General features: G+C 40.1%; 1 protein-coding gene across 8 annotated transcripts in view; it reads left to right on the forward strand.

Moving 5' to 3' along the window:
* Window positions 1-27,055, forward strand: part of SH3PXD2A (SH3 and PX domains 2A) — a 285,932-nt gene that overhangs the window by 250,297 nt on the left and 8,580 nt on the right. For all 8 annotated transcript variants that reach the window (XM_058187650.1, XM_058187649.1, XM_058187646.1 and 5 more), the window contains 2 exons: window positions 1,629-1,712; window positions 17,626-17,743. In XM_058187650.1, the coding sequence (XP_058043633.1) occupies window positions 1,629-1,712; window positions 17,626-17,743 (202 nt within the window). The remainder of the gene's footprint in view (window positions 1-1,628; window positions 1,713-17,625; window positions 17,744-27,055) is intronic.

A 27,055-nucleotide genomic window follows, 5' to 3' on the forward strand; every position in this document is an offset into this window, starting at 1 on the left:
TTTCTCATTATTGCATTCCTATATAAGTTGTTCATCATTTAAAATCTGAGTAACTGTGCACAGAGGACACTTGTCATTAAGTTTTATTGAGGATCCCAGGGCAGAAAGCAAGTTTTCTGTAATTCATCTGCATTTGCCTCTTGGAAAGCAGAGCACAGTGGTCTTTGGCCAGTTGAAAAATCTATACAAGTAGAAAGATTCAGCTCACATATTAGAGGATGCTGGATGGTAGACAATGGTATGGCAAAATGATATTTGATTAGTAACTAGGAATTTCAGGAATCAGTTGTAGATGGGTAATCTACAAAGTGCCAGTTTGGTCCAGTGGTTAAGGAACCAAGCTAGAAAGTGGGGAGATCACAAATTCAAGCCCTAATTTGCCATGGAAGCCATCTGGATGACTTTGGGCCTATCACTCTCTCTCAACTTGGATCAGCTCACAGGGTTGCTGATGTATGGAAAATAGGAGGTGGAAGATATGCTGGATATGTTCACTATCTTGAATTATTTCTAAAAATAAAAAGGCAGGATACAAATAAAAAAATAATATAAAAATAAAATAATAAACATAATCAAATTTAACTGTTAATGCAAGCTTACGTATTTTTTCCTCACAGGAATTCTTTTTTTTTTTTTCTCCAGACTAAAACTAGTAGATTTATTTCTTTCTCTTTGTACATTGAACTTGAGAATATTCAGTTATAAATGCAAGAAACATGTTACTTCCTGGGGGAAAAAAAGCAACAATGAAATGTCCTCTGTGTTCAGCTATTTTAACAATTACACTGTCACAAAGAATTCTTTCTTTTTATACATAAGTGAGTCTCTGCATATTGAACAGATGAGATTGTCATATCTGACAGCATATATAAATGCTTTGGATCTCTATAAATGTCACTTTTAAAGAATCAGAAAGTTGGTCTCAAGATAGAAATTGTGTGTGCTAACTCTTCCAAGCTTTGGCTCAGTTCACGTCTTCCTCAGATTACTTACACTATTCTCTCATAATTACCTAAAATATTTTAATTATCTTTTTTGGGAATAGATCAGGGGTGTTCCTTCCACACCCTGCTTGCACCCCCATGATGTCACCTGTTTCCAGGACCTTACTTCCAATTTACTAGGTTTTTAAAAAAAATCTTTTTCAAAATGTCTGAAACCTAAATAAAGAACTGGTTTGAATATTCATTGTTTTAAAGGCTGGTTTTGCTTCCAAGAGACCAAAAACATGCAGCCTCTTAGGATTACAGAAGGTTCTCATTTAATGACCATTCATTCAGCAATTTTTCAATTGCTTGTTTGCTACTAACAGTGGTAGTTACAGCAAGATCTCATACTTATGGTTGTTGCAGCATCCAGGGTGATTGCAGTTTGTGACTTTCTCTGCCGGGCTTCCCACAAACAAAGTCAATGTGGAAGCCAGCAGGAAGTCAAAAGCTATGGTCATGTGAGGTCCTTTCTTAATGACATGTTGTAAAGTAATCTCATTACATTATTTATCACTTCACATTCTTGTTAATGCAAGATGAAGCTATGCAATGATCATTGTTTTTTGTTCAGTTTGTGTTCTTCATCCATCACATATTTCTTTCCTTTTTTTTATGCCTTCATCCATTTTTCCAAAATAGTTTCTAAGAGACGCAAGGCTCATCTGAGGCGCTTGGACCGGCGATGGACACTGGGAGGGATGGTCAACAGGCAGCAGAGTCGAGGTGAACATTTTTCTGGGATGTGGTCCCTTGAAAGATGCACATGCTGGTTGCTGCTGCTTCTCTTGCTATCTGAGGCTGCTAAGAATGGCTGGCAGCTGCATAAGCTTTGATAGGGCCTTGTTTCCCTGCAGCAGAAAGAAATCTGTTCGCAGTGAAGATAGAGGGTATTGTAATGTTATCTGCTGATAACATTTCAACATAGGAGTCAATTAAAGTCATTAGAGACACTTGTGTTTTTACAAACAATTGTTCTGGTAGTCTAATCTGTAATGAAACCTGGGATTGTTGAGAATCTTTTTCTGTATTTATTCAAAGGTATATTTATTCTAGCTTTATGCAGAAAGATATACTTACCTTTTTCTATTTTTAAAAAATTTGGTTAAAAATTACATTAAGAGTTCTTCTAAATGTACCGTACATTTTGGAAAAGTTCTCAAGAGAGATGTGTCAATCTTACAGTTGTGAGAGGGTCAAGATGTAGGTGTGTTTGAATGGTCAGGCTTTTTATTGACTAATCATATTTCCTGTGATCTGTAGCCTCCTTGACCTTCCTTGCTTCCCTAGGGAGATTCTAAGAGATCAAGAGTTACTTCCTCCAATTCAGTTTTGTTCACTAGAAGCACTGCTGTTATTCATAAGGGGAAGACCTGCCTTTGAGAAATTACTGAAACAAATTTGATTGGGGAAGTCAGTTTCTCTTCCCCATTTGGCAACCAAAATTTGTACAAATCTAGAATTCACTTTGAAATTGTTTTTAAAAATGAGTTAACTATCACATTTGGCATTTGGATTAAAAAGAAAATGTTTCCAAATCCTCAGTTAATAGTTTATATTAACTTTTTTTAAAAATTCCAGAGAAGAGAGTAACATTGTAAAGTGATTTACAAAACTTAGTTCACATATAATCCACAGAATGGCTTATTGTAACAGGTGAACCTGTTCCAATAAGACAGAAAAAAAGTCACAGTATATGAACAAATTATGTATCACACTGTAGAAACAATGTATGTGACAATTAAGCATTATATATCAACAATGCCCTGGGTTCATCAAGAACTTGGTTTGTTTTCTATTAATTCCTCTTTTTCTGGTAGAGAAGAAAAGTGAATTTTTTTTCCTGTCATGAGTTCCCAAATGTTATTGAATATTTCCACTCATATATAAAGTTCATTTAATAAATTAAAAATATCACTGAATGTGACTTTCTGAAGTGTTGGTATTTAGTTTAAATTGTATTTGTGTACAAGACAGTAGGCAGATTTAAGTGCCTGAGAAAGATTGAATAAAAGAATGTTGAAGACATTTTTTAAAGATATTTAGATTGTTTCTTAAGCAACCTATAGTGTCTTTAACATTAACCTTGGAATCAGCTTTTGCATGCTATGTGATTAAACACTTTTGCATCAAATAATCCTAGACTCCAAAATATTTCTAAATAACTGAATCAGTGTAAATCAAATCAGGTTTCTGTGTTTAACATTAAATATAAATATATTGTATGAAATTTATATTTTTATAGTTTATCAGAATGGTTAGAACAATACAGTAATACAATTCTTTCATATAATGCTTCTGCTTTATACTTTTGAGAAAAGAATATCACTTATTTTTTTAAAAAAACTGAAGTCTTTTATATTCATGAAATTTGTTATTCCTGGTTGTGGCACAGTCATTTAAGAAAGAGGCACGATAGTTACTGCATGTATTTGAAGCCTGAAGTTATTGATTGAATGCCATTTGGAATCATGTATTTGTTAAAAGGGCACATCTCCACAAGGATCCCATTCAGAGGTGGGTTTCAGAAGGTTCTGATCAGTTCTGGAGAACTGGTAGCGGAAATTTTGAGTAGTTCAGAAAACTGGTAGTAAAAATTCTGACTGGCCCACCCCCATCTATTCTCTGCCTCCCAAGTCCCAGCTGATCAGGAGGAAATGGAGATTTTGCAGTAACCTTCCCCTGGATTGGGGAGGGAATGGAGATTTTACAGAATCCTTCCTCTGGAGGGAGGTGGGAATGGAGATTTTACAGTATCCTTCCCCTGCCACACCCACCAAGCCATGCCATGCCCACCAAGCCACACCCACACTACCGGTAGTAAAAAAATTTGAAACCCACCACTGATTCCATTAGAGGAATATTTATTATGGTCATACATATTCTAAAACATTAGTATTAGGTCATCATTTTAAAAAGAATTCTTAGATACAGAAACTTGACCTAAATGAGCTGATTTAAGGAAAGAAAAACTGTAGAGTGAAAAGACTGCTGACTGAGAGGAAAATGTGTTTAAGGAGAATTATTTTGTGGTTTGAAAAACATAGAATTTGAACTATTGCATTTTGTGTATGAACCTTAATTAGATGATCCTCTAAACTACATGCCTTTTCTTCCAACCTTTACACACACGCTCAGATTCTATAGTGATGTTCCATTACTGATACAGCATCACAAATTAAACAAGTGGATACTTGTCCTTGCTTCAGTTCTTCTGTTTACCTAGAAAATAATTACAGTAAGATGGAGTTTGTTGGCTAAGCTTTTGTATGGCATCCACTTGCATTGGTTTATATATCCAGCATTATTATTTTTTTAACAGGAAGTATCATTGTAGATGAAATAGCTATATTTGTTGAATATATATAATCCAATTTGTAAGGTACTCTAGATTTATTTCTTGGTTAGTTTGTTTGTGGTATATGAAGAAATTTACTTGTGGGTAAATTTGAAGAGAGCATCAGTTTTTCTTAATGAACTGCTGCTTCCACTTCAGTACTTTCCCATTCTGAGCCAGTATTTTCTGATGGGAGGCCAAGGCAAGTTATATTCTTGTCTTTTTTGAGATGTAATGCTGTTCTCTTTGAGCAAATTTGATATGAGGGACAATCGCTGTTGTCATACCCCTTCTCCATTTCAAGATTTGTGAATGGGTGAAGTCCCCCAAAGTGTTAGAAATTATTTTGTACTTTTCTACACTGATTAGCATCCATGACTAAGCACAGAAGTTTAAAATGTTATTGTGCACAGGGTATGACAGGCTCTTATAAGAAGCCTGGTAAGAACTTGACTGTGATGAGGGGAGCCAGAGTGAGATTTGTATGGGCAGTCCTGACTGTTTGAGTATTTGTATTAGGGAATCTATTTATTCTTTGATTGATTTAACTTTAACTGATTAAACTAATGGAGTTTTTTTCACACATTAGATGACATTGTTTATTAAATAAACACCAGCATTCAACGTGGTGTTTGCTTACCTTAAAAAGTGAGTGAGAAAAGTGAGGAACTTCATCCAATGTTTGTTTGAAAAAGGGAAGCAACATTTCTTAGATTCTCAGCAATTTATTTGGAACTTCATGTTTTTAGCAAATCTTATATTTCAAAGCATCCAGAAGAGTTTGAGGAAGAAGCTAATGAGATCCTAGCAAGCTCCCAGTTAATGCTGTCTGGAACATTAGTAGGCAAGTTAGAGACAAAAAAGAAGGAATTATGTCTGAAAATAAGTGAAAGAAGTATTACATGGGAGAAGCTGAAAGATCCACTCCTTTCAATATCTACTTGTTTTAAAATAAGATTTTACACACACATACACGCACAAAATCTCTCATAAATAGATCACATAACTAAGAACAATGAAGACCATATTGTTGGCTTTAGTTTTATTTGAAAAAAAAAGTAAATGTACTAAATTAAGCATTGTCATATTCAGATTTGCTTACATTTCTTTGGTCAGTTCTTTTGAATAATACCAGTTATTCTTCTGAATGATAGCAATAGCACTTAGACTAGTACAGTGTTTTACAGCCCTCTCTAAGCAATTTACAGAGTCAGCATATTGCCCCCAACAATCTGGGACCTCCTGATAATGTTTTTTTGCTTTTTCCCATAAATGCCAACTTGCATAATTTGATCTTATAATTTTTCATGATTAGCCTTGAGGCAGGATTATCCCAACTTGCTTTGGGGTTTTACAAGGAGACCAATAGTCAAAATTCACTGCCTAAATCTCATTTATATGTGTGTTTGTGGGCTCTTCTTTTCCATCACAGCAAGAAATCAAATAGATGTAATTTTGGAAATGTTATAGTATTTTGCTGCAAAATCACTTTGCAAACAGAAACTTTAATGATAGCTTCCTGTTCCAGATTAGAATGCTTAAAAATAAAACAGATAACCATACCATAAATGAAGCTCTAATATCTACAGAAATTTAATCTTTTACAACACCCAGTTATAAGCATTTCATCCTTTTATCCTTTAGACTTTTTATGCCTTGCTTTTCCTTTTCTTAAATAAAAAAAGAAAATGTTTCAGAATTCACGTTCAATTTTGGATGGCTTTTTTCCAGAGGAAATGAATCTTTGGAAACCAGACTTGGTGATGGGCAAACTTCAGCTGTTTAGCAGTTGCATATTTGACTTCAAGCCCAAACCTTATTTGAACTATCTGAATCTTCTTCTAAAACAAGGTTTGCTGTGAGTCAGCTTTTTGTAGCAATGTGGCTTATTTCAGCTATTATTCAGTTATTGTAAAACTTAGTTTAAAAAAAAAATAAAACTGCAAAAGGAAATGTTGAATTGGTAATACTTGTAGCAAGAAGTACTGCTAATAATGACCACCACAATGTACTGTTACATTGCCAATAACATCTCCAGATTCTTGCTTTCAAATTCATTTTGTGCCCTATAGAGAACAAAGAAAATTTCTAAAATTCTCAATGTCGGGGGAAACGGCGGTCAGATTGGGGGGGAAAATCCTCTGGCTTGCCGTAGGACCGAGTCTGCAAAAAAAACTTTTAGTAGCTCCGCCTCCTGTAGCCTTCCAGCTTTTCGACTCGGTCCTTGCCAGGACCACTAGTGTCGTTGCTGTCTCCTTCCACCTATGGCTAGTTTTTTTGTCTAAATTTAGAGCGAAAGAGTGCCTGCTTATTTCCCAGCGTATCGAGCGGTTTAACAAGCTCCGCTGAGGACCGGCTTGCAAGCATTTTTTTCAGAGGCAAGCCGGCTATCCCTGGGCTAGCGGAGGCAGGCTTACCCCGCCGCGCTCCCAGAGGGCTCGCCATCGCTCAATCTAAGCGAGCAGGCAGCAGTTCTTGCCCAGGCAGCTGTTCTTGGTTTTTCAAGCCCAGGATCATTATCGCGTTAGCAGCCTTCGGGCGAGCGATTAAGAGATCGTTATACCTGGCGCTTTCAACACTTCAAAGGGAGTATCAGAGCGGCTCTTAGAAGAAGCAGCCGATTGCGCCTCTGCCGTATTTGCGCGCCAAAATAGATCGCGTTTTTGCAGCCGCTGAGGCGAGCGATCTGACTGAGATATATTTTTTTACTGCGGCTGTCGGCCCAACGAAGCGGAATCATTTGAAGCTGAATCAGCTGGGATTGCAGAAGGTCGTGAGTAAAACATTTTTAATAAAAATTGTTACCTCAACCATAGAAGTTTAATTTGGCGGGAAAACGCCAAAATGGCGGAAGAAATTTCTCTTAGGGGCCCTAATGACAAGGATCGCAGCCGCCATCTTAGCGATCCAGGAGAGGGCACATCAGAGGCTTCCCTCACAATATTATCATCCAGTAAGAATAAGCCTCCCAAATCTAATTCCCGGGCTGAAGAACGCCGACACAAGGCCTTGGAAAAAGTTATTTCCAAATCTTTGAAGAAGGCTGACAAAACTAAGAGGCCCAGTTCTGAGGCAATTACTCCTTCGGATAATTCCAATACAATCTCTACACCCGCAACCCTTCCAGTTGCAGGAGCCTGGTCACCTGACCGCTCTAGGTCCACGGCCTTTACCCCTCCATTTGAAGTGGGCACCCTATTTCATAACCAGTTGGAGGTGTCATCTTTCTTTCCGGTGCCCTCCAATTCTGATCAACAGCCACTCAGGCAGTTGACTCCAGCTGCTCCCATGCCTCAAAATTTTGCAGAACAAGCAGGACCAGCAACCCTCTGTCAGATGCTACCATCTTCATCTCTGCCATGTGCTGGTTTTTCTGCTCCCACTAACGCTTTACCAATTCTGCCACAACCTGCACTACCCAATAATAATCAATTACCACAACAACCCATTATTCAATTGCCAGATTCTTTCGGCATGTATATATCAGAGGCTATTAAACAGGGTATGGCTCAATGCCTTCATCAGAGTTCTGGATTTAATCAACCAGAAAGTCAGCCACGTAAACGTGCGTCTCCCATATCAGATCTGCCTGGACAATCGACTAATCGAGATCAGGCGCAAGAACACTCCCCGGATTCCGTCAGCCAGGGTTCCTTTTCGGATGAAGAGGAAGGTGAACTGGCCCTCTCGGACGATGAGGGCTTGGCCCCAGACCAGCCCTCCTTCGTGGGATTGTTTAAACCACATCTGTTTCGATCCTTGCTGTACAAAGCACAAACTTCCACAGGTTTAGGAATCTCACCACCAGCCCAATCGTCCCAGGACCCTTCGGGCCATTTGTTTGCTCAACCAGCTGTGGTGTCGGAGGTCATCCCAGCCCCAAAACTTTTCTGGATGTAGTCGAACACCAATTACAGTCTCCTGGTTCCGGTTCCAATCCGAGTTCGGACAAGAGGTTCTACAATGTAGCTCGGAGCTGGATAAGCTATTGCAAGTACCATCAGTAGACGCTCCGTGGTGGCTCTTACAACCACTGCTCACCTAGCAGGACAGGCGGATGAATCCTTCGCCCAGAAGAGAAGCGCGCCCGTGCGATTGTGAATTGTCATCAATCTTCTGCCTGGGCTATCAGAGCTTCCACGTCAGCCTCTTTCTTTAGCAGATCTGCTCTCCTATGGATCAAGCAGCTGCAGAGCAGAATCCCTTCATCAGATCTCAGATCACACCAGGATATAAACAAAGTAGTAGCCGCCTTAGAGTTTTCAGCGGATGCCTCACTCAACGCGGTAAAATTTTCAGCCAAAGCCATGGGTTCTGCTATCTCTTCTCGACGACTTCTTTGGCTCAGGCACTGGCAGGCTGACAACAAAAGCAAATGGCGACTTGCATCTTCCCCCTTCTCAGGGACCAATCTCTTTGGGCCCTCCCTGGATCCTATAGTAATAGAAACTAAGGATAAACGGAAGATACTGCCTTCATTATCGAGAAGAGGAGAGATCCGTCAGCAGCCGTATTTTCGTTCCCAGTCATTTCGTCCATCCGACTCAGGAAGTTTTCTCCCCCGGTCTCAACGTTTCACTCCACCCAGAGGACCCCAACCTCGAGACGGGCAGGTTAGGCAGGGGTCTAGATATACCAACAAGAAGCCCTTTCGAGGTGGGAGGGGGAGGGGATTCAGACGTTCAAAATGAGATTCATTCGGACTTCCCCATTGGAGCCAGGCTTAAATATTTCTCGGCTCAATGGGAGGCCTCTACTTCTGACAAGTGGGTCAGAAACTCGATAAGATATGGTCTATCCCTGGAATTTCTGTCCCACCCCCCGAACACCTTTTTACGTTGCCCCGTGTCTCGTAATCCGGTTACCAGGTCTCTAGTGTCTGAGGCCATCAATCACTTGATTTCCATACGAGCCATCCAACCTGTACCATCTGAGCAAAGGGGTCAAGGTTTTTATTCTCGCCTATTTGTGGTCAGTAAGTCTTCGGGGGGATGGAGGGCAATTCTTGACTTGAAGTCCCTCAACCGTCACATAGTTTACCACAAATTCAAGATGCATTCACTTCGGACCATATTGGAATGTATCCGTCCGAGTGACCTGTTATCTTCCATTGACTTAACTGAGGCCTACCTACACATCCCTATCCTTCCTTCCCACCGGAAATTCCTCCGGTTTTGTTACAAGGGAAATCACTATCAATACAGGGCTTTACCCTTTGGGTTATCATCAGCCCCTCGGGCATTTACAAAGATCTTATCAGCCCTCTTAGCCCACATTCGTTCCACACCCATTAGGCTTCAAGCCTATCTTGATGACATCTTAATCATGTCCTCTTCTTTATCATCTGCGGAGGTTGATGTATCTTCTACTATCCAGATCTTACAGGATCATGGGTTTTCCATCAATTGGAATAAAAGTCACCTTTCTCCATCCACCCGCATTGTTCATTTGGGGGCAATTATTGACACGGAGGCGTCCATGGTTTTTCTCTCAGAGGACAGGCGTAACAGCTTGTCCAACCTGGCTTCTCATTGCCAGTGGGTAGGCCCTATTCCCCTTATCCAATTGTCCCAATTGCTAGGAAAAATGGTCTCTACATACGACATCATACCATGGTCTCGTCTCCATAGCAGGCCCCTTCAATGGATGCTCCTTCCACATCAGCGCCACCACATCAGTTCGTCCTGCAGGACGGTAGCTCTCTCCAGAGAAGTTCGAGAGTCTTTGGAATGGTGGACTTCTCCAGCCATTCACCGGGGGTCCTATTTCAGGGAACCGTCACGAATAACCATCACCACGGATGCCAGTCTCTTTGGCTGGGGGGCTCACCTGGATTCGCATCTAGCGCAGGGTCAATGGTCGGCATCCGAGGCCAGTCACAGCATCAACTTCCTGGAACTTCGGGCTATTTCCTTAGCACTCCAAGCATTCTCGACTCTCATCTCCGGCCATCACGTCCTGATCCTAACGGACAATACTACGGCAAAGGCCCATGTAAACCGCATGGGCGGAACACATTCTCTCTCTCTCCTGCAGGAGTCTTTCCAAATAGGTCTTTGGGCAGAGGCTCACCTATGCTCTCTGAAGGCCGAGCACATTTCGGGAGTAACCAACATTACGGCCGACTCCCTGAGTCGGAATATTATAGACCAATCGGAATGGGCCCTCACAACTTCGTTGTTCAACGACCTTTCATATCGTTTCGGCCTCCCACTGGTGGACCTGTTCTCTTCAGTCTCCAACCATCAACTCCCACGTTTCTTTACAAGGTTCCCGTCACGGGGAGCGGAGGCAGTGGATGCCCTACGCAGCCCTTGGCCTCAGGGTCTCCTGTATGCTTTCCCTCCCCTTCCTCTAATTCCCAGGGTAATCCGCAAGCTTCTGGAACAGAAGGCCGAGTTGGTTCTTGTCGCCCCGTTTTGGCCCAGAAGGCCCTGGTTCGCCGATCTCCGGTCACTTTCGGTGCAAGCCCCATGGAGGATTCCAGAACACAAAGTGGCTCTTCGTCAAGGCCCCGTTTTTCACCCGGATCCTCAGTGGCTTTGCCTAACCGTCTGGAGGTTGAGCGGAGCCTGCTAACAGAGGCTCGGGTACCTTCCCAGATTATTCCAGTCATTCAAGCTGCCCGGCGGGACTCCACATCGCGTATTTATCAGGCCACTTGGCGGGCGTTTGCTTCATGGTGTGAAACACGGTCCATATCGGCTATTTCAGCATCTGTTATCCAAGTACTAGAATTTCTCCACGAGGGTTTCGATGCTGGACTATCACCAAATACTTTGAGGCGGCAACTAGCGGCTATATCTTCGGTTCTTACTTGCGGATCAACACACTCTTTATCCAGGGAACCCCTCATCAGGGATTTCCTTCGGGGAGCCACTAATTTGAGACCTCCGGTGGTTCACAGGTTCCCTTCATGGAATTTACACAAGGTTCTTTCCATTTTGACCAAGAGTCCTTTTGAGCCATTACGACAAGCATCCCTTCGCTTCTTATCTTTCAAAGTTGCGTTCCTGGTGGCCATTACTTCAGCCCGCAGGGTATCCGAACTCTCAGCACTCTCGATTAGAAAGGATCTATGTGTTTTTCACAAAGACAGAGTAGTTTTACGTTTGGATCCAACGTTCCTCACCAAGGTTAATACGGTTTTCCATCGATCTCAAGAACTGGTCCTACCTAACTTCTGCCCGAGTCCTCAACGGCCTCAGGAATTCATCTGGCATACCCTAGACGTGCGGCGCGCCTTGAAGATTTACATCAGCCGTACGGAATCAATTCGGAGAACTGAGTCACTTTTCGTGTCATTCCAACCATCTTCCATGGGGTTGAAGGTCACCAAATCTGTTTTATCCAGATGGATAAGAGCAACAATTATCAAGGCTTATGAAGGGCATCCGGCTCAGATGCCTCGTGGCATATCAGCTCACTCAACCAGGAGCGCTGCTACCTCTGCGGCTTGGGCCACTCAAGCTTCAATCGATGAGATCTGTCGGGCGGCGGCCTGGTCCAGTCCAACGGCCTTCATACGACATTATCGACTTGATGCATACGCAGCTTCCGATGCGGCCTTTGGGCGACGAGTGCTTCAGGCAATTCACGAAGTTTCAACATGACTCATTCGGCCTCCTCCCACCCGTGTGGACTTCAAGCTTGGGTATGTCCCCAATCTGACCGCCGTTTCCCCGACAATGAGAATGGGCGTTGGCTTACCTGAACGCCTTCTAGGAGAGGGGAAGCGGTCAGTCCCTCCCTTATGCAGTCGGCCGACTGAGGATTGGGACCGTCGGGGTGGGGGACCACTAATTCTTTCTCATTTCAGCACGACACTCCAGTCTGCAGTCAACTCCTCGCCGAAAAGCTGGAAGGCTACAGGAGGCGGAGCTACTAAAAGTTTTTTTTGCAGACTCGGTCCTACGGCAAGCCAGAGGATTTTCCCCCCCAATCTGACCGCCGTTTCCCCCTCTCCTAGAAGGGGCGTTCAGGTAAGCCAACGCCCATTCTGGGATACAAAAGGCCAGTTTTTGATTGATAAAAATGAATCTAATATACAAGTGGCTGTGATTACAACTCTGCATACTTCCTTGAGACTGACAAAGTTGAATTCATCCCAAAATTCGTTTCAGTCATCTTTGTAGGAATCATCTGCATAGGAATTGACTAGATAGAGTGCAGCTCAAAGCATACCAGAGAGACTTTATCCACCAGTTGTCTAGGACACTACATTTTAAGAAAGATGTAGAGAAATTGGAACAGTTCCAGAAAAATGCCTGCGTTTGTCTAGAAACTATGTCTTGAGAAGAGACATTGAAAGTTCAAGATACATTTCAGCTGGAGGATAATTGAAGAATATGGAAATACCCTTCAAATACAAAAAGGTTGTCACATAGAATCAGAACCTTTTTGCTTTCTAGTCCAAATGTTCAATACATATAAATATGGATTTAAGTTACAGAAAGGTAGATTATGTTTTTTAGGGGGAACAAACATTTAACAGTAGATGAACAATGGAACTAACCACAGTGTGAGATAGTGGGCTCTCCTTGAGCTGATATGCTTAAGTGGACACCATACAGCCGCCATCTGGAATGCTTTGATTTGGGATTTTTGCCATGAGCAGAACATTGGATTTAAGAGTATAAATGGTCACTCCAATATGTCTGCTAAGAATTATATAAATTCTTCTTGCTCCTGATACGGCCTTCCTTTTTAAATATTGCAGTTTTGACAGGAACCATTAGACACGAGACAAGGGGAGTTGGAAAATTTATTAACTCTCAAAATTTTGCATTCCAAATCCATTTCTCCAAGGGTAATAGTCAGGCAATAAGAAAATCTGGAGATACACAGGTTGAGTCTAGAGCTTTTCTCAGTTCTTCTCAGTGTGATAGTGCATTACAGAAACAGCAGTTTGGTGGAGTACTTCATATACCACTGTATCCCATTTAGCTGAATATCATAACAGCCTTTCTTCAAATCTTTCCTGTCAACACAGAGTAGTCAGATGATGTACACGCTCCTATATCCTCTACACAATCAGACAATTCCTTATGCTTAAGTACTGAGGCTTAGAAAACAGGCAAAATGTTATTATACATGAGTCACATAAAACATTGTAATATTTAACTGGTTTACTCTGAACTTTAAAATAGCTGTAGTAGCTCCTCCAAAATGCTGCTGAATCCTTTGTTGGAAACTATATTTTTATTTAAATGAACACTTGACAGATAAGCTGACACCTCATTATTCATCAAAAGTGCTTATGTTTTATATCACACTTTTCAAAATTGGCTGTGCATAAAGATTGGTTTGGAATTAATTTTTCCTTCCTTTTTCCACCAAAAGATGTATAATGAAAAACAGTTTACTCTGTATGAAATATTAATGTCCTGATGATGCCATTAGTTCATTTGAAGGGGATGAGAGAGTAGTATTTGTATGAAGAAGTAAGTTATACCATATGTTCATTATATTCCTTGCATAAACACATTTGCCTCTCAGAATCAGGTTGGTATCACTTCACTATGAGCACTAGTGTCATGAGAAATGATCTAGTACAGGTCCACAGTAGTTTTATAATATGGCTGCATTTGAAATATCCTATCAGGTTTCCCTTATAGTGGGATCTTCCAGGTTATATTAGAATATAACTATTTATCATCTCCAGTTAGTATGGTCAATCATCATGCCAAATGTATCTAGAGATGATAGTGCCCTGAAGTCCCTCCTTGCCTTTTTATTTTATTTTGTATTGTTTTAACTATTTTTATCAGAATATTTGCATATAGATTTTATGTTTATTTGTATACCACCTCTGTGAGAGAAATGGGCAATTTCTAAGTTTGATAAATAGAATATGGGAAAGACCTATGTGTTTACTAAATTGTATAAACCCAGAGGTGTATAAGGTTTATGAGAGGTTTACAGTACATATTTCGAAAGGGCAGAGCTATCAATTTTGCTACTTGTAACTGTAGTTCCTTCGTTGTAATATAAAATCAAAAGCAGCCATTCTAATGAGTGACAGTTGTCAGTTTGTTAAAATGCATTGCCAGCATGGTCAGAAAGAAAAGAACTGAGATTGATTCTGTTCAAATAGGCTTTCAAGTTTTCCTTGTTTTTAACCAGCAACAGAAAGTAGCTGATTCACAAGGTATTGTGTCTGCGCCCCCTGAGCCGGGCCTGCTGCCAGAAAGTGACTTGGACAGTGAGGGGGAAGGGCCGTCAGGACTTACCTCGGGAGCACCAGCTTGCCTGGCTCAACTCCAGGAGCCAGAAACAGGCCAGGTGGAAGAGATAACGAGGCCTCCATCCCCTGACTCTTCCCCCTCCAGGCCACACCTGCAGACCCAGCTGACGGCAGTCAGGCTTGGTTTCGTAGGCAGGAGAGGAGGGAACAACAGAAGCAAGGGTGGGGCAGGCCTAGGAAGTGCTGAGTCATGGAGCCACATCCCACAGGATATAAAAGGCAGCCAGAGCTGCTGTGTCTCTTTGTAACAGGCAAATCCACTGATTAAGAGCTGAAGTTTGTTTCTAGGTGACTCACCAGCGTCGTGGAAGGTAACGGAGGCTCTTGGCAGATGCTGGCTATTCTGCTGCCAGAGCTGATAGTGATGGCTAATTAAGCCATCATTCGGACGGAGGCGAGGGAGGACAGAACATCTTGCCTGTTACCCCAAACAAAACCATCTTCTTTGCAAGATGGATATGCAACAGCTGCAGCAGCTGCTCCAGCAATTGCAAACCGATAACCAAAGGCTGCAGCAGCAAGTCACTCAGCTGACAGGACTGCTCCTGGACTGCTCCTGCAGCCCTCCCTCCTCCCTCTCCTCCTACTCCTTGTCACAGGTGCCCGGTGCCGGTGCCTGATAAGTTTTCTAGGCAGACGGAGATGTTCTTTCCTCCTGGAGCTGAGCTAGGCAAGCTGGTGCTCCCGAGGTAAGTCCTGACAGCCCTTCCCCCTCACTGTCCAAGTCACTTTCTGGCAGCAGACCTGGCTCGGGGGGCGCAGACACAACACAAGGGATGCTGAAAACAGCATGTTAAAACTAACTGTAAACAGGAAGCAAGAGTAATCCTGTCCGAATTGCTATTATCTCCTGTCCTCTTATTAGCAATATTTAAAACCTCACAGCTGGTCAATAAGTATTAAGACTCTTCAAATTATGCCAGGCACCTCGGTTCAACCAGTGCTACTGACTATAATCCATATTTGCTGATGTGCAAGTTACAAAAGAAGTTAAACCAGTTTCAATTCCCTGGCTAAAAATGAGAAATCCTTATAGCAATAATGGTGGATTAAGCATCCACAATAACTCCTTACGTTATCTGAATTGGCCTGGAATCTCACGAGTCCTGGCAAACTGCACTATATCTAATTATGTCCTATACACCATCCTTCAATCTTAAAACAGCTGAGATTAATCTACTCCAGATACTCATAATCTCCCCCATCCCTTCCATTTATGATAATTTTTTATGAGGTTGCTTTTATCCTCCTTTATTGGCTCTAATAGCAAACCCCTTTCCCTTGGGGTTGTTCTCCTATTTAATTTGTTGTGTGCAAATTTCTGCAGCTCCAAATAATCCAGTTGATGTCATACTATCTACTATTAAAATTCTTTATTTTCCTCTGGAACAATATCCTTCATTTCTTTAAAAACATTTTACATAAGAAATCTGTCTGTTGCAATTACAGTCTTCGTTATCACAGTGTTCAACCATCTCCAGATGTATTAGTTAAGTTAATGTGGGGATATTTTGCTTCTATAACTTATTTTAGGACACATGCTCTAGAAATATGCAACAGTGTACCAGTATACAATTTCCACAATTTAGGCTTCTTCTGCTAAGAGATTTGGGTCAGTTTGTCTCCATCCTCACATAGTCTTAAATGTGTGATGTAGTGATTTCTAAGGATGCCCATGTTCAAATTCTTACTTAGCCATAAAGCTTGCTAGGTGACTTTGGGCTGATCAGCCAACTTTCTTTATAGAATTGTTGTCAAGAAAGGTGACCTCCAAATGTGTCTCTTTGAGGTCTTAGGGGAAAAATAATCATATTCAGTAGAGTACTTTCCACCACTTGTGCAGCATCTCTTGAAAGCTGTTCATGGAGTAGGAAGGACAACCATTTCTGCCAGACCAGCTATGTGCATAAGCCAAACTCTGATTAAGGTGAAAGAATTCTGCTTCAAATTTGTAAAGACAATCAGTTATCCAGAGCCTTGGCTTATTCTCCCTCTTTCAATTCTTATAAGGTCTATAGAATTGGGAAAATATATAATGTAGCTACTTTCAAGTACCCTGGGTAGAAAATAGGGTATATAAATAATAAATAAGGATCTTGCACTTTAAATATTAAAGTGAGGACAGAAATTGTCCTGATAAGAAAAATATCAGGAGGAGTGTTTCTGGATTCTTAGAATCATGCCTTTATTAAAGATCATGGTCTGTAAGAAATACCAGTCAATGTTAATACCTAGGTTAACAGAAGTATACTTCAGAGGTAGACTACATGCCTTCAGTATGGAAAGTCCAAATTCAGGCTCACAACTTCTTATCAATGTAAAATCCTTCCGTCTATATAACCAGTGCTAGCTTAAAAGGATGAATGTTCCTGTGAACCTGGTTAACTAAAGTGTGGAATGAGTTTTCCTGATGGTGCAAGTGTTTATAGTCTGCAGTAAGCAATCCAGGAGGTTAACAATGAATTAGCATTTTTTATTTTTTAAAAAGGTTAAACAGATACACTTGCTTTTCTTTTATGAGTAGAGACAACCTGGAAAGCAGAGTATGATCTAATCAACAAAAGCAAATCCTGGCTGTTTTGTACTGAAACGTGATATTGTTTGTAGGAGTGTGAAAAGGATAGTTCAGTCTGTTCCTCTGGGTTGAAGGAGTTTTGGTCATGCTCCAGCTTCACTGTACGGATTCCAGTAATGCAGGGTTACTATAATCATGTGTGTGTTAAATGGAGCCAGCTGGAGAAGGTTCCTCCAGTACTGCTTTGCTTCTTTGGCAGCTTGTTTGATTTTTGTCAATACCATATGTATAATGCAGGGGAGCCCCTTCTCTAGACACCCTGTCTCATTTGTTGGCATGAAAGGAGCTGGGCGGTGGTGATGGTGCTGACACAGGCATGCTTACAGTATGATAATTAATAGGTGTATGATCTCACAAGCAAGACTCCACCTCTGCAATGCTCAAGGATTTTAATTGCCTGCAAAATAATTTGAAATCACAATGAGAGAAGATAAAACAGCTGTTTGATCTTAACTGATGTTGTCTTCTCTCTCTTTGCTAGAAGAGAAATATGTCACAATTCAGTCATATAGCAGCCAGGGGAAGGATGAAATTAGTTTCGACAAGGGAGTCACTGTGGACGTCATTCAAAAGAACCTGGAAGGATGGTGGTACATAAGGTAATGTCATTTTGGCATGTTCAAGCCTTTTGCTTCCAACAAAATCCTATATATTTCTAACAAAGATGGGACCCAAAAATGTTTCAAATAAAGAAATGCTAGTAATGTTATGAAAGCCAGTTAAATTATTTTGATAATGTATGTAAAATAAGATTTACAGTTTGTAGTTTTCTTCAGCTAGGGAGAGAATAGAAGACTTCTGTTTTACAAATTGGAGAGAAAAATTAAAACCAAATATAGCTGTTCTTGCATTTAAGAAGGATGGGTGGTTAAGAGGATTTTCCAAGAAAATTTTCTATGGATTTTCCTAGTTTTTCCAATTAAAGCAATGTTCCATAGGTTTGTAATATGATATTTTAAACTATGGGAAGTTTTAGAACTCTGTGTTTGTGTGTATACATGTATGTAATTTGCATTCAGCTATAACAGAAGTTTTTTTTAAAAAACAGCATGTTCTGCTAGCATATGTGCTGAATTTTTGCAGAGAAGAGGTAATCTGGCTGTAATTCAAACACTTTCCTTCTGGTAGCTTTAAATGATTAGTTCCATACAGAAACCCAGGGCTTATTTTTAATGACATAGTTCTAGATACATTAAATGCCACGTAGGCATTTGCTGTGCTCAGCACAAATTCTATTTCTGGTTGATGCAATAAAGATCAAAAGCACACAAAAATATAAAATTATTCAGTATTAACTGTAATAGCCAGGTTTACAAACTGATCCTAATACTTTTGATTCCTTATGTTCTTTGAAATATCCTACAGAATTTAGCTGGGTCTTTTCCCAAAGAGTGATAAAAGACTGCAGCTTTGCAGTTCAACTATTAAGTAAAATCACTATAATTCAAATGGAGAAAAGAATATACTTGATCAAGAAGCCTGGAAACCTGGCTCTTCAATGGCTTTAAGTAGACCTTTAATAAAGGGTTGCCTTTATTACAGAACCTTCTTCTGGGTGGCCCATTTCAACCTCTGGATTATTTTCTGTTCATTTTACTTTGCATATAAAATAGATACATTTCATAGTTTGTCATTTGCTTTTGAAGTTTGACCATCTTACAACACCTCTGGTTTGAATAATGGAAACATACTGAGATCTGTGATCTATAAACATAGTGACTGTAACATCTTCACTATTAACTTTTCCATCAACAATAAAGGAAAGCTGATAGAGTGGGAGTAGACTCTTAACACTGTGAGCAGAGAATGGTTGGCCTTGTGTCAGCTCTGCATTCTTCTCTCTTTAAATCATTCTCTGGACTTTAATCCAAAGCCAAGGGTGCAGGAGCAGAGTGCACAGCATTTGCAGGAGGAAAAACAATGTCATCAACTCTCTCTGATTTTAGTTTTGAATTCCCTTTTTGTTTTTAAAAATTGATTTTGTACTAGCAAATTTTATTTTATCTTAAACCTAACAGAGCTTTAAAGTATTCAGTATTTTCACTTAAGATGACTACACTATAAGAATTTTGATATTATAATTAGAATTTTCATCCCCTCTGATTGTTCACATTGCAGTCTAAAAATAAGCCATGTTTGTCTTTTTCTTATACCAACCTTGAAAATACATAGAGAATGTCATTTTGTATCCTGCTCTCTTAGCTACTAATATAGATGGAATGCTTGAAAATCCCACATATCCTGTTCAGATAAAATGAATTAAATTTCTAGCTTGCCCTATCCATGTTTTCTAGTAAAGAATTTTTACAACTTTTAAAGCAATCAAGTATCAAGGTACCACTGTATATATATGTGTGTGTGTATTGATATATCTGGTGGTTTGGGGGAGGGGGGAAGGGAAGAGCTTGCTTTTACGGGAAACGATAAAGGAAAAGGATATTGTTCTTCCTTACAAAGAAGATAAAGAAAAAAAGAACACCAATGTTTTTGCTGCTATTCTTCTATTTTATTAAAAACTCCCATGATGAAAATATATCATGTTGGCAATTTTACATTCAGACTTTTTTCCAACAGAGATTGTTATGTTTATATAATCACTAAATTGAGGGTGGAAGGTGGAGAAGGTCTAAATAAGCCATTCCCTAAATAACACCCTGTCAAAGTTTGTCGCCTCTGGTATGACTTAAAGACTACTTCAGCTGACTTAATAGTATAATGAAAAATATTTTTTATTCACACATAATTTCTGAGATTTAACTTAGCCTGTTATTGGTCTTTAAAATAGTTTGTGGGTGTCAAAACTTGAAAGGTCAGTTTAAAACCGAATGGCAAAGCTACTCTCATATTATTTGAGGCTTGAAAATGTACAGTATACTTTGTATCTTGGACTGTAATAACGCAGACAGGAAAAGCCTATCTAGAATTAATTCAAGTAGAAGTTAGATCTGCATAAGGTCTATTTAATCCAACCTCTTTCCTTTGCATAATGTTAGCCAGTTAAAGAGGTTTACCCCAGGGCAATGTATTGTGACCAGCAGCTCAGACTTCATTGCTACCCAAATATAATAAACTTCACGAACAGCTGTGAAGAATGTGCTTTGCTTCACATTTTCTTTCAGCTCGGTAATGCAAACTGATTCTTTAAATTATTCTGAGATATGAAATTCCTATTCTCTTCCTCTAGTGTCATAGTTGAATTAATGAGAAGGAATTTTTTGTAGGCTAATCAAGGATAGGAGTTTTCTATTTAGATTATGAATGTGATGCTTCTAAAAGCAGCACCAAAACAACAAATGCCAGATATACCCAAATGTAAATGTAAAGGATGTAAATATTTCATTATATTTATTATATATTTCTTACATCCGGTAGAGCCACAAATACTGAAATTCTTGCGCTCTTAGTTCTCTTCTCTTATGGCTCTGTATCCCATCCTCTGCTATGCTTTCCTTCATCCACTAAAGAGATAGTGACAGAGATTCATAAAAGATTACATGAAATTTTGCTAGGGAAAATAAGGACACTGAAAAGGACATACATTATGGCATCACAAGTAGCTTTGAAAACTGATGATCAGTAGAAGATTTCTGCTAACTGGGTAGGTAATTGCTATAAGTACTTGTAAGAATTTTTTTTATAATGGTGAGTTAGGTGCCACATGAGGAACCAGTAGAAATAATGGTGTAGCAAGTTCCACCTTAAACTCTTAATATTCTCCTCCTTAAATATAAATACAAAATGCTGATTCTGTTCTGATTTTCACTTTTCTCCCCTTCCACTCCCTTCCTGGTTTCCTTCCCTCTGGAATAATTCCAGTGTTCTGGAACTGGAAAGCAGATGTTTTAAAAGGGAAAGAAAATGCTCAAGCAGAGGCAATTTTGACCATTTGCCTTTTTCCTTTAGTAATATGGTTGGAATATTGAGTTTTATCTTCAAAGAGCATTAAAACATTAGTGGATATTTGGATAGAAACATAATTAGCCCCTTTTTTCTGCTCCACTTTGTTGCAGTTCTCTAATTATATTCCACTTTCAGAACAAGAAAAAGATCCTCTTTTTTTCTCATTTTTTTCTTTTCTATACTTGTTCAGAAAATTGACTAATAGTTGTTGCATTAACATGTACTTCAAGTTTTCCATAAAAGCTAGCTATGAAAACTAATGGCTAATTTGTCCAATAAGATCACATGTTTAATAAAGGAGGTGGATTGTGTCCAGTGTCATTTATTGGAAAGATATCAAGAAGGCTGCATGATATGCTATCCATGATTGTTCTACTGTCCACCATATAGACTTGGACGTTTTTGAATTGTGCAGAGAAGGAAGATATGGAACCCTGAAGTTTTGGGTTTCTAGATTGGATCGTCCTCTTTGATTTTGTCACAGCTAGAGTGCCTTGATCCTAACAAAAATTATGTTGCCTACAGCAGGAGTCTCCAATCTTGGCAACTTTAAGACTTGTGGACTTCAACTCCCAGAATTCCTCAGCCAGCAAAGCTGAATTCTGGGAGTTGAAGTCCACAAGTCTTAAAGTTGCCAAGGTTGGAGACTCCTGGCCTACAGGGCCACTGGAACACTACTTGCACAGCCATTTCCTGAGATGACATGCATAAGTGACGTGCATAAGGGATGTGCATAAATGCACAAAAGTGCCTACTGTTCCTGTCCTATTGTTTTCCTTCATTATATGTGCTTGTATATAATGTTGTGACAAAAATAAAAAAAAAATAAAAAAATGACATGGAAGTAGAAGCAGGCTGCTTTTTAGTGCCAAGCTGGGCTTCTTAGGAATACTGCGACTTCATAAGTTCTTTGTCAAATGTGCTAGTCCTGGGTGTGCTGGCCTAGGCTTACTCCTAAATCCTATTCTGACTTGCTTTTCTTTTTGCAGATCTCATTTTCTAATCTTTCAGCTGAAATGAAAAGATTCTGGAAAACTTCAAAAGAAAAACACAGCTGCTTCACTGAATCTGTGTGACTGATTCATTTGTCGGGTCTATATGCACTGACAACATAAGATATGTTTAAAATGAAACTAATTCTGTTAATAGTCACTGCATGAAAGAGAGCAGTTTTTTTTTTCTTTTGGAATTCAGGAAGTAAGAGGAGACTTTCCATTAGCCAGTCACATTGTTTTTGTTGTTTTCTTTCACAGGTTTGAGCAAGAAAATGTGAGGAGTTTTTAGATGAAATCACAAAATAGTGCCTACTGTCTTCCATGAACAACTTTGCATTTCCTCAAAGTAGTTGTCTCTCAGCCTTAGTCCTTTAAGCTTCACACCAGGGCCTGTGATTTTTACAGGAAAATCTCTCCTTGTTGTCCTTGGAGTTGTCAAGAGGCTGCTATAGAGTTGCTGATTCTTATCTATGGAGTCTTTGGTACTCTCTGAGCTTGGTTGTTTTCTTGTAGACATTTCATTCTTAGACTAGGTAACATCTTTTGTGCTAGAAGGGTGTGGCGTTTTCTTTCTATTTATATACAGTAGCTTGCCCTATCAATGTTGGTGGGAATGTTGTTTTCTTCTTGGTAGTTCCTTGATTAGACTTTTGTTTACTTATTGATTATTTGAATTGGAAGTTCATTGATTAGAGTTTTGTTTATTGTTTGATTGTTCTGTGTTAATCCTGGTATTCATCCCTGTTTATCTAGAATGTTGATTGCTGTTGTTGTTAGTTGTGAAGTTGTGTCCGACCGATCGCAACCTCATGGACAACGTTCCTCCAGGCCTTTCTTTCCTCTACCATCCTCTGGAGTCCATTTAAACTCATGCCTATTGCTTCAGTGACTCCATCCAGCCACCTCATTCTCTGTCATCCCATTCTTCTTTTGCCCTCAATCTTTCCCAGCATTAGGCTCTTCTTCAGTGAGTCCTTCTTTCTCATTAGGTGGCCAAAGTATTTCAGTTTCATCTTCAGGATCTGGCCTTCTAAAGAGCAGTCAGGGTTGATCTCCTCTAGAACTGACTTGTTTGTTCGCCTTGCAGTCCAAGGGACTTGCAGGAGTCTTCTCCAGCACCAGAGTTCAAAGGCCTCAATTCTTTGGCGCTCAGCCTTTCTTATGGTCCAACCTTCACAGCCATACATTGCAACTGGGAAAACCATAGCCTTGACTATATGCACTTTTGTTGGCAGGGTAATGTCTCTGCTTTTTAGTACGCTGTCTAGATTTGCCATAGCTTTCCTCCCCAGGAGCAAGTGTCTTTTAATTTCTTGGCTGCAGTCCCCATCTGCGGTGATCCTGCGGAGCCCAGGAAAATAAAATTTATCACTACCTCCATTTCTTCCCCATCTATCTGCCAGGAATTGAGAGGGCCGGATGCCATGATTTTAGTTTTCTTAATGTTGAGTTTCAAGCCAACTTTTGCACTCTCCTCCTCCCCGCATCAAGAGGCTCTTTAGTTTCTCTTTGCTTTCTGCCATTAGAGTGGTGTCATCTGCATATCTGAGGTTGTTGATATTTCTTCCGGCAATCTTAATTCCAATTTTTGATTCATCTAGCCCCGCCTTTCTCGTGATGTGTTCTGCATATAAGTTAAATAGGTAGGGTTATAGTATACAGCCTTGCCGGACTCCTTTCCCAATTTTGAACCAATCAGTGGTTCCGTGTCCAATTCTCACTGTTGCTTCTTGACCCGCATACAGGTTTCTCAAGAGACAAATAAGATGGTCTGGTACGCCCATCTCTTTAAGAACTTGCCACAATTTGTTGTGATCCACACAATCAAAGGCTTTAGCATAGTCAATGAAGCAGAAGTAGATGTTTTTCTGGAACTCCCTAGCTCTTTCCATGATCCAGCATATGTTGGCAATTTGATCTCTAGTTCCTCTGCCTCTACGAAATCCTGCCTGTACTTCTGGTAGTTCTTGATCCACATACTGCTGGAGCCTAGCTTGTAGGATTTTAAGCATAACCTTACTAGCATGAGTGCAATGGTGCGATAGTTTGAACATTCTTTGGCATTGCCTTTCTTTGGAATTGGAATGTAAACTGACCTTTTCCAATCCTGTGGCCATTGTTGAGTTTTCCAAATTTGCTGACAAATTGGGTGTCGTCGTCTTTTAAGATTTTGAATAGCTCAACTGGAATACTGTCTCCTCCGCTAGTTTTGTTGTTGCTCAGATTTCCTAAGGCCCATTTGACTTCACATTCTAGAATGTCTGGCTCAAGGTTAGTGACCACCCCATCGTGGTTATCAGGGATGTTAAGCTCATTCTTGTATAGTTCTTCTGTGTAATTTTGCCACCTCTTCTTAATCTCATCTGCCTCTGTTAGGTCCCTGCCATTTTGGTCCTTTATCATGCCCAACTTTGCATGAAACGTTCCCTTCATATCTCCAATTTTCTTGAATAGATCTCTGGTCCTCCCTAATCTGTTGTTTTCTTCTATTTCTTTGCACTGTTTATTTAAGAATGCATTCTTATCTCTTCTAGCTATTCTCTGGAATTCTGCATTCAACTGGGTGTATCTTTCTCTTTCTCCCTTGCTTTTAGCTTCCTTTCTTTCCTCAGCTATTTGCAGAGCTTCCTCAGACAGCCATTTTGCTTTCTTGCATTTCTTTTTCTTTGGAATGGTTTTAGTTGCTACCTCTTGTACAATGTTGCGAACCTCCGTCCATAGTTCATCAGGCACTCTGTCTATCAGATCTAATTCTTTAAATCTATTTGTCACCTCTACTGTCTATTCATCAGGGATATGATTTAGTTCATACCTGAGTGGCCTGGTGCTTTTCCCTACTTTCTTTAGTTTAAGCCTAAATTTTGCAAGAAGAAGCTCATGATCTGAGCCACAGTCAGCTCCTGGTCTTGTTTTTACTGACTGTATAGAGCTTCTCCATCTTTGGCTGCAGAGCACATAGTCAATCTGATTTCTGTGTTGACCATCTGGTGATGTCCATGTGTAGAGTCGTCTCTTAGGTTGTTGGAAAAGAGTGTTTGCTATGACCATTGTATTATGTTGACAGAATTCTATCAGCCTGTGCCCTGCTTCATTTTGTACTCCAGGGCCATACTTGCCTGTTATTCCGGTTGTATTTTGGCTTCCTACTTTAGCATTCCAATCTCCCATGATGATAAGGACATCATTTTTTGGTGTTAATTCTGTCAGGTGCTGTAGGGCTTCATAGAACCGGTCAATTTCATCTTCAGCACCAGTGATTGGGGCATAGACTTGAACTACTGTGATATTGAATGGTTTGCCTTGGATTCGGACTGAGATCATTCTGTCATTTTGGGGATTGTATCCCAGTATTGCTTTTCCTACTTTTTTTCCTACTTTCTACTTTCCTACTTTGATTGCTGGCTAGGGGATATTCCGATCTTTTTGTTTCCCTTTTTTAATGGTTTCTTTTGAATGGTATATAAGTATTCTTTATTTATTTATTTATTTATCGCATTTGTATACCGCCCTTCTCCCAAAGGACTCAGGGCGGTTAACAGCCAATTTAAAAGATACAATAAATACACATTAAAAACAGACTAAAAATTTGTATAAATAATGGCCAAAATATTAAAAAACTAATTAATACAAAAAACTAAAACCCCATTTAAAATTACTTAATCAGTCTAGCCCAGCTCAATGGAATAAAAGAGTCTTCAGCTCACGGTGGAAGGTCTGAAGGTCGGGGAGTTGGCGAAGCCCCGGAGGCAGCTCGTTCCAGAGGGCAGGAGCCCCCACAGAGAAGGCCCTACCCCTGGGGGTCGCCAGTCGACATTGTTTCACCGACAGCACCCCAAGGAGGTCCTCCCTGTGGGAGCGCACAGGTTGATGGGAGGCTGCTTGTGGCAGTAGGCAGTCCCGTAAATAGCCCGGTCCTAAGCCATGGAGCGCTTTAAAGGTGGTAACCAACACCTTGAATTGCACCCGAAAGACCACCGGAAGCCAGTGCAGCCCACTCAGGAGCGGTGTTATATGGGAGCCACGAGGTGCTCCCTCTATCACCCGCGCGGCTGCATTTATCTTTATGTGTTACTCATGGCTGATTTGTCTGAGTGCCAAGCTTCTAGGAATTCCCTAGCATCTTTGGATTTAATTTGTTCAAGCATCTTCCTTTAACTATGGCTAAGTCTGTCAATGTGCTGTGAAATTAAGGAGTCTTTTTATCATGTCTTCTGAAGCTAGTTGGTGTTCATGATTCTTCAAGACTCTTATCTTCCAGAGTGTGAATAATGTTATTCAGTTGGCCAGGATAACATGCTTTTTAATAATTGCTGATTAATTTCTTCTGTATTTCTGAAATACGTTCTTTTTTAAAGTTTCTGTCTTTAATAAACGTGAAACTCTGAGATTAGCTTCTGAACTAAATATTTCTGGGGCTGAACTGCCTATTTAGCTTTGATTCAAAATAGGTCCTTCTTTTATATTGATTTAAAATTCTAGAAATAAAAACTAATAATTTTTTTTCCTCCCTGTTTCAAAGTGGGATTCTTGAAGATTTACTTAAGAATTAATTTAAATTACTAATATTTTATTTTGAGTAAGCAGCGATTCTCAAGATCTGCTTCTCTGCTCTGATACAGGAAATCCTCAATTTACAACAGCTTGTTTAGTGACTGTTCAAAGTTACAACAGCACTGAAAAATATGGCACAACCATTTTTCATAGTTACGACCTTTACAGCATCCCCATGATCATAAGATCAAAATTCAGATGCTTGGCAGCTGGTTCATATTAGTGACCTTTCTTGTGCCTCAGAGTCATGGTAACATCTTTTTGCAAACTTCTGACAAGCAAAGTCAATGAGGAAGCCAGATTCACTTAACAACCAGGTTACTAACTTATAAACTGCAGTGATTCACTTAACAACTGTGGCAAGAAAAGTTGTAAAATAGGGGAAAACTCACTTAACAAATGTCTCACTTAACAACAGAAACTTTGGATTCAATTGTGGTCATAAGTGAAGGACTACTTGTACTT

This window comes from Ahaetulla prasina, chromosome 6 (assembly GCF_028640845.1).
Source record: "Ahaetulla prasina isolate Xishuangbanna chromosome 6, ASM2864084v1, whole genome shotgun sequence".
NCBI lineage: Eukaryota > Metazoa > Chordata > Lepidosauria > Squamata > Colubridae > Ahaetulla > Ahaetulla prasina.